Raw genomic sequence first — 7,609 nt, forward strand, 5'->3', positions numbered from 1 at the left:
TTCCTGGGGTCCTCTTAATGTGAGCCAGTTTCGTCATAGAACATGAAGGGTTTTGCGACTGCACTTGGGGACAGATTCAAAGTTTTAGCAATTTTCTGGACTGAATGACCTTCAGTTCTTAAAGTAATGATGGACTGTCGTTTCTCTTTACTTAGTTGATTGGTTCTTGCCATAATATGAATTCTAACAGTTGTCAAATAGGGCTGTCGGCTGTGTACCAAGCTGACTTCTGCACAACGCAACTGATGGTCCCAACCACATAAAGGCAAGAAATTCCACAAATAAACCCCAACAAGGAACACCTGTGAAGTGAAAACCATTTCAGTTGACTACATCACGAAGCTCATTGAGAGAAAGCCAAGGGTTTGCAGCTCTGTCAACAAAGCAAAGGGTGGCTACTTTGAGGAATCTAAGTTATTTATCTTTTCTTTTTACTACATAAGTTCATATATCTTGCTTCATATATCTGATGTCTTCACTATGTATCAACAATGTAGAAAGTAGTAAAAATAAAGAAAAAAAATATGTGTGTGTGTGTGTGTGTGTGTGTGTGTGTGTGTGTGTGTGTGTGTGTGTGTGTGTGTGTGTGTGTGTTATGAGATGTTGTGGTTGACTGGCCCAGAGCAGGAAGTCGGCAAAGAAGGCCAAGAACTCTTTTCAATTCCCCCATCATCTCATGCTGCTAACTGCTCTGAGTTTCACTGGCCGGAGCTGCAGCAAGCTCATTGGCATGTCATCTGAGTTTCAGAGATGACAACCCTACAGTAACTGGCATCTTTTCTCTCTTCTTCTTTCGCCTCACGTCTCATCCCAGAAAAATCCTTGGCAGATGAAAGGGCCAGAGCAAGAGCTGAAGCAGTTAGGACAGATAAGAAGCGTTTGTTTTTACAGTTGTTGCAGTCCCACTTTGCATCACATATGCAACTACTGCTGGATGTTTGTCCCTCCTTTAAGAAGAGGAATTTAGGATTACGCCCCCCTTCATTCATCAAAATCAGTACATCTTTATTTTTATCTCAAATTTTTTGAGAGAACTAATTTTCATTGCAAACATAATCACATACAATGGACGCCACAAGTTTTCCTATAATTCAGGCATCTCCGAAAACGTTAGAGCACTTTTGCAAATATGTGATGTCTTGTTAATCGAGCAGATATTTGAAGTTTACACAGCACCATTCTCGCATGAAAATATCTTAAAAGTTTATTTTGTGACCCAGAAAGAGTAATATTTCAAACTCCGCCACTCTGTGTTCCTCCGCCACTGCCTCGTTTGAGTTTTGAGTTCTGGGATATTGCATTTTGTCATTTCGATCTGATTGGAGACCAAAAAATCAGCCAACCAGATTTTTTTTGCATCCAAGTCTGTGATTGGCTGGTTTTGTGGCACAAATATAACGGTGTGCAGAAAGAGTTGAACCCGGACGGGCAGAAATGTTGAGAGCGCAAGCAACACATTGCGAGCGAGTGCAAATACAAAAACTGACCGAGAGGGGCTGCTATTGTGTGTGTGTATGGATAATAGCAAACACGTTTTTTTGTGTCACTATTTGAAATGCACATTTTAAATTTTCCACTTTCATCATTGTTCTTTTTGCAGTATCTAAACTCTCTTGCAGGGTAATTACACACAATATGCTGCCACTATAGCAATAAGAAACTAAGATGTGAACTCTGCCTCCAGCCGCCCCCAACTAGCCTCTGTCAACTGTGCTGACCAGTCCCCATGGCAACTGGCACAGAACTAATTTTCCTGAAATGTGACCATCGCTTTTGGAAAAGAGTAGAAAAGAAAAAAAAATAACAGTTGTATTTGCTGTATGCGCTGTGAAAACACATCTTTCATATAGTGCCAGAGAACCCATGAGGCTTTGTCTTCTGTACAAATATGAGTGGCAGGCTCTTTTCTAGCCCTGAGCAAACGCTATGGTCCTCGTCATCCTCCTCCTCCTGACTCCACCGTGGGACTGCATTCTGTAGAAACAGTGTAAAAAAGACCACTGGCACTGAAATTGATTTGGCTTTAATTAACCATTGTACAATGATCCATGGCTTCTGCCAAACAGTCGGCGTGATTTACGATCCACTTGTGGTTGAATATGGGCACAGGAGGCAACTTCAGCTGAGCTTGTTCTGTTAAGAAAGAAAGTAGTTCAGGCTGAGTTTGCAATCCAGAATTTAATATGATATTTGAGACACCAAAATACAGGCATTTTGAAATTCTCTCTTTCTCCAAAATATATTATATTAAAATATAATATTCTCCACAAGGAGACTACACTCTCCTAAAGGATTTTAAATGTTATGGAACCTTTTTTATCCCTCTAGCCTTTCAAAGTAAATACTTAGTTACAATTATTTGCAGAACATGATTTCAATTTGTTTTTTCAGAATTCTGGAACAAAATTTAAAAAAAGACCCTCATATTTATATGTATTCTCTGCCATGTAATCCAATTTAGTATGTTTGATTTAAAAGCAGCAGCATATGTTATTGATTAGTAAGTAAATAAATCGGTATGTGCATTTTTCTCTTGTCCTGTATGTGACCTGAAGTCATTCATGTGTTTTTGGTGCTTCTTTATTTGCACAAAAAAAGGTCTGCTCACTTTAGAACGCACTTTAGTTACCTTAAACTTAAGCCTTTTACAAAAGGGGACAAGTTTTTCTCCGAGTGCACCGTGAACGTTTGCGTGCCAGCCGTGGGATTGCCGCTCCTTGCAATCGCCACCAATTCCTGAACGTTCATTGTTCTGCAGCTGATTGAGGTGGTTTCTCCTTTTAAGACTCGGTGAGGGAAAGGAGCGCAAATCACTGACTTAGCAATCCGCTCCCAACAAAATCTCCTCCCTCTTTCACTGTAACAGGCCAAAGATCGTGCTGCGCTTGCAAGTCTAACAGTCAATACTTAAAAAAGCCATGAAAAAGAGAGCAGCATTAGCATATCAAAGACCAACATCTGACAAGGGCCTGCCTGAACCTTCCATAAGTGGTGTGCACTGGGAGAAAAGGGTTTGACTGTACAGGAGGAAAGGTGGGAAAAATCCAACAGTTGAAGATTACTGAGGGTTTTACTGCTGCTCATCAGTCACACAAGATGAGACCATCACAAGAGAGGGATTAGGAAGAATATTAGGGGGCAGATGTTGAAGATGAGAGCCCTCCTCTCTGCCTCGGGCTCTGATTAAACCCAGTATATAACACATGATTTTTTTCAGTGAGAAAGCACAAAGGTCAAAAGTATAGGTATGGTGGTCAGAAGAATAAATGGGAGGTATACAAGCCACGTTAAAAGCCAGAACTAACAGACGAGGAAGGAGTTCAGTGTCTGGTGTCAAATCTCTCCTCTGGCTTCTGTCTGCTGTCAGTGAGGTGAAGACAGTAGAACAGCAAAAGAAAAATTTGAAAAAATTCGTCTTGGCAACAGTGCAGGACATAGTGTATTACAGCTGTATTTAATGAAAAAAAGTGCTGCATTGATCATACTGTGGGGAATTCCTCCAAACATCCTGTAAAGCTAAAAGGCCAGGGAGCTCCCTGTGCTGGTCTGATTGAGGGTTTCCTGTTTTAAGTACTTAATGAGGAACTGGGGAAAAATCTAACTTCCAGGTCTCTTGACTTGGATGCTTTCTGGACAATAATAATGAAACAAAGCTTCTTTTTTCCAGGTTCTTCTGGATGATGTTACCAAACACCTGCTGTTGCTGTACATGTGCAGTTTTAAATTTTGTTCAGTAAGGGTCTTACATCAAAATGCAGAAAAGGAAAGCAATAAAAAAAAGAGATTTCTAATAATGGCAAAACCAGAGAGAGGAAAAATGACTCGGCTGCAGTTTCCCTACTTTGTCATTTTGGAGCCTTAAGACAAAGTAGCACACAAATGAAATATAAAAATTTTACTTGGACACTTTCAGTTTCACTTGATATGCTTTCCTACAAGAAGATAGCATGCCATATTATATTCAATAAGCTGATTCTGTTCATCTGGATGTAGCATTTTCACATAGCTGAACCAATGGCCCAGTGATGTATCAGGATAGGATAACTAGTGTGCAAGCTGAGATCAGTTTTATGTAGGGAGAAATTAGAGACTAAACCTGTACCTGGACTTAAAGATGGTTGAAGTTAGGCATTTTAACATGGGGGTCAATTACACTTGGAGTCAGCCTCAAGTGGCCATTTGAGGAATTGCAGTTGTCAGTACTTCTAGTTTGGCCATCCATCCCTTCATTCTTTCCACTTATCCTTATCGGGGCTAACACATTAGCCTTGTGTCAGAATATCTTTGATCAGATAATATTAATCTGAAACAGTAGACTGTCAATTTTAGTGACACATTAGTGAACGCAGTGCTCAAGAGTTTCTACAGATCATAATGTTGGACTCTTAGTACGCTTACCTGCCTCCAAATAAATGCTAATATATAGCTGCTGTTTAACAGACCACACCACTAAAGGTAATAAATGCTACTTTCAGCAATTCCCTTGTCTTAAATAGCACAGCAGGTTGCTCCAGCTGTTTGCTTTGGCAGAATTTTATAACCGATGCCCTTCATGACGCAAACACAAAGGGTTTTTGTGCATTGGGCTAGAATTTTATCAGGGACCTTCAAATTTCCAAGCAAATGCATTAACTGCCACACTATGGAACAAACTAACTTTGCACCAATGTTAACAATGTTTATTTTGTCAATAAATTGTAAGGCATGAAAGACCATAAACCACAAATAAACACTTAAAATCATTACATTTACAACTGTATTCAGTCAGTTTACTCCACAATAACATTTCATTAGTTCCTTTGAGTCAGCGTCAGCTTGACGTCAACAAGCTAGAGGTCTTTTAAATAAAATCCCAGATTGACATGTACAGGATATTGATTTTTTTCTTGAATTATGAGTAAAAATAATTTGAGAACTAAGACGGACCTTAAAGTCTTTACAATAGTTGTTTGTCTTGTATCTGTCTGATGTTGGAGTGTTTTATCTTGTTGCTGTAGATTTTCACCTTCTTTACAATGAACTTTGGTTTATTGTAGAAGGCTCAATCCAATGAACAGTTCACAAGAAATGAACCTTACCCTTTCTCGCACTGCGCACTGCTTGGCAGCTGCTTAACAGCAACAGTCTCATTGGCTTTTCTAGTTAATGATTTGCAAATTTAGGCCATGTAGCCTCCATGTGGTATTTACCAATGCGCTTATCTAATCTGTCTTTGCATATTAGCACTTCTCCATCTGAAATGTAAGCTAATAAGTTTCAGTACCAGTCAGAGTAAATTCGCTACCAGTCGTGCCCACCAGCTGACTGAAGAGGTGAAGCCATGGCACCAACACTAGTGAGTGATCCTCTCCTTGCTTTTACTATTACTTAAGTCCACATTTTTGTGACTACATTGGTATGTTGTGTGCTTTTACTTGATCAAATTTTAATTATTTTTAGATATATGAAAATTCAGAATTTATGCTAACCTTTTTCTTTGCCACAGCAAAGAGATTCAAACAACTTTGATATATTATACATTATTACAATATCTGAAAATTACTAGGCGACTCATATTTTCACCTCGTTATGATTTTTGTTCTTCCTCTAGTCAGCTTTTACTAGCTCACTTGTCTGTTTATACTGAGTGCTGCCTTTTCTCATTATTTTCAGTTTGACAAAGAGCCAAAGCCAGGGGACCTTATCGAGATCTCTCGGGGGGCATATAAACACTGGGCTGTTTACATTGGAGGAAATGAAGTTGTTCATTTACTGCCTCCGAGTGAGTATTACATTTTTGACCTGCACAAAACACACATTAACGTGCCCTACATAATTCACAGATGTTGCTTTAGTGTCTCTCTGACCTCCTTTTTCCTCTTCCAAAAAAAGCACATCCAGGTGGTGAGTTGGGATCCTTCGGTGAACTGCTGACGTTACTAGACAGCGGTAAGGCGCAGGTGAGGCGTCAGAAGATCTGGGAAGTTGTCGGCTCCAGCGAATTTGAGGTCAATAATCTTCTGGATGATGAGTACAGTCCTCGTGAGCCTCTTGCCATTGTGAGGGATGCCTGCAGGATGGTCGGTCGAGAGCTGCCTTACTGTATCGCTACTCAGAATTGTGAACACTTTGTCACAGAGCTACGTTATGGAAAGCCAGAGTCCCGACAGGTGAGGGATTTTTACCTAAAAGAAAAGTCTGTGAGATCAAATGGGTTGTAAATTCTCTTGTGTTAAGCTGAACATGGCTTAAACCAACAGTGAAGAGCAACAGTAACACTTTATTGCTGTTTCAGTGAGAAATGATTTTATCAAAGTGTTTGTCTGCACCTGCGCTGGATGTGTTTATCATCTAAGCGCCTCATTTATTGTAAAGATACAAAGATGTAACACAATCTATTATGAATGATTAGAAGCAGATGTGGTGCTGAATAAATTTTGATTATGTATCAAACGGCAGATTAGCTGATTTGCAAGTTCCAAAAAAAGCTTGCTTAGTCAACCCGTTTTGTCACCTTCGCTGCCATAAATAGCTCTCTGAGATGCATTAAAAAAAAAACTTCTTTTTCATAGTGTTCAATCAGAAAATGCAACATGGCAGCCGCTCAATTTTTAATGAATGTAAACATGGTCATTATTTTTTATTTTGTTTTTACTGTCTATTATTGCAGCCTTGTGGAAGTCAGCACTGAAATACAACCTCAACAACAATGCAATAACTGCTTTCCCTCCAACAACCAGCACAACTGCTTTTCTCTTTATTGTGTTTTTTTCCATAGGTTCAAACAGCAGCTGTGATTGGAGGCGTCGCGGTGGCAGGTGTAGCCGCTGCAATTTTGGGTGCCGCGCTGTTTTCCTCCTTCAACACGGACGAAAACAAAAGAAGAAGAAATTATAGGTGATTGCAGTGACTGATATCATTAATATCAGTAAAAAGGAAGGAAATAGTTTGTTGGTGTAACAAGGTCAGCAGAAACAATAAGTTAATCACAGTGAGGATTTCTAGGATTGAAGATATTTTTGGAATTGTGGGTGATTTTAGAACGCTTAAATTTGTACTGCCTAAATTCTAAATAAAGATTTGGAAATTTGAAATTAGGCTTTTTGACCATATCACCGTACAGACAAATATACAATCTAATGCTTTGGATGTTTTTTTGCAATGTAGGAGGTCAGAGCACTGGGCCAGGCCAGTAAAGCTATCCGGTTGTTCAGTGATGACGCGACGAATCCTACTTCCGGGTCTAAAGTAGTCTGCGTTTAATATGGCTTTTGTGTTGTTAACATGTTTAATGTTATGTATTTTCTTATTTTTGATCTCAAAAAGCTCCTAAAACAGTCAGTGATCACCGTTGACCTCCCTCGGCTTTTATTACCACTAATCATTTATTTAAGCTGGGTTTTTAAAACCTTAGGATGTAACTACAGCCCAGCCCATGCAGCAGTATATGAATGACTAACCTCGTATTGTGGATGGATTGTCTCAGTTGTTCTCCTGGCTGAAGTTTGGTCCTTTTACAGCATCCTGCCATGCGATTACATTTGTTCCTGACCACCGAGAACACTCATGTTAACTTTTATCGAGTGGAAAAAAAGTTAGCTTGTTTATATTATGCTAACATAGCTGTGTC

At 39.5% G+C, this 7,609-nt stretch overlaps 1 protein-coding gene across 1 annotated transcript; it reads left to right on the forward strand.

Annotated features, from left to right (window-relative positions):
• The first annotated feature begins 5,226 nt into the window (after window positions 1-5,226).
• LOC146611650 (phospholipase A and acyltransferase 3-like) lies at window positions 5,227-7,406 on the forward strand. The gene is made up of 4 exons (XM_085342554.1): window positions 5,227-5,335; window positions 5,653-5,761; window positions 5,872-6,149; window positions 6,758-7,406. The coding sequence occupies exons 1-4, from the start codon at window positions 5,321-5,323 to the stop codon at window positions 6,878-6,880; spliced, it is 525 nt and encodes a 174-aa protein (XP_085198680.1). The 5' UTR covers window positions 5,227-5,320; the 3' UTR covers window positions 6,881-7,406.
• Window positions 7,407-7,609: the final 203 nt, after the last annotated feature.

Source organism: Diplotaxodon limnothrissa, linkage group LG19, assembly GCF_057381915.1.
Source record: "Diplotaxodon limnothrissa isolate DT_005_m linkage group LG19, D_limnothrissa_male_GT1.1, whole genome shotgun sequence".
Classification (NCBI taxonomy): domain Eukaryota; kingdom Metazoa; phylum Chordata; class Actinopteri; order Cichliformes; family Cichlidae; genus Diplotaxodon; species Diplotaxodon limnothrissa.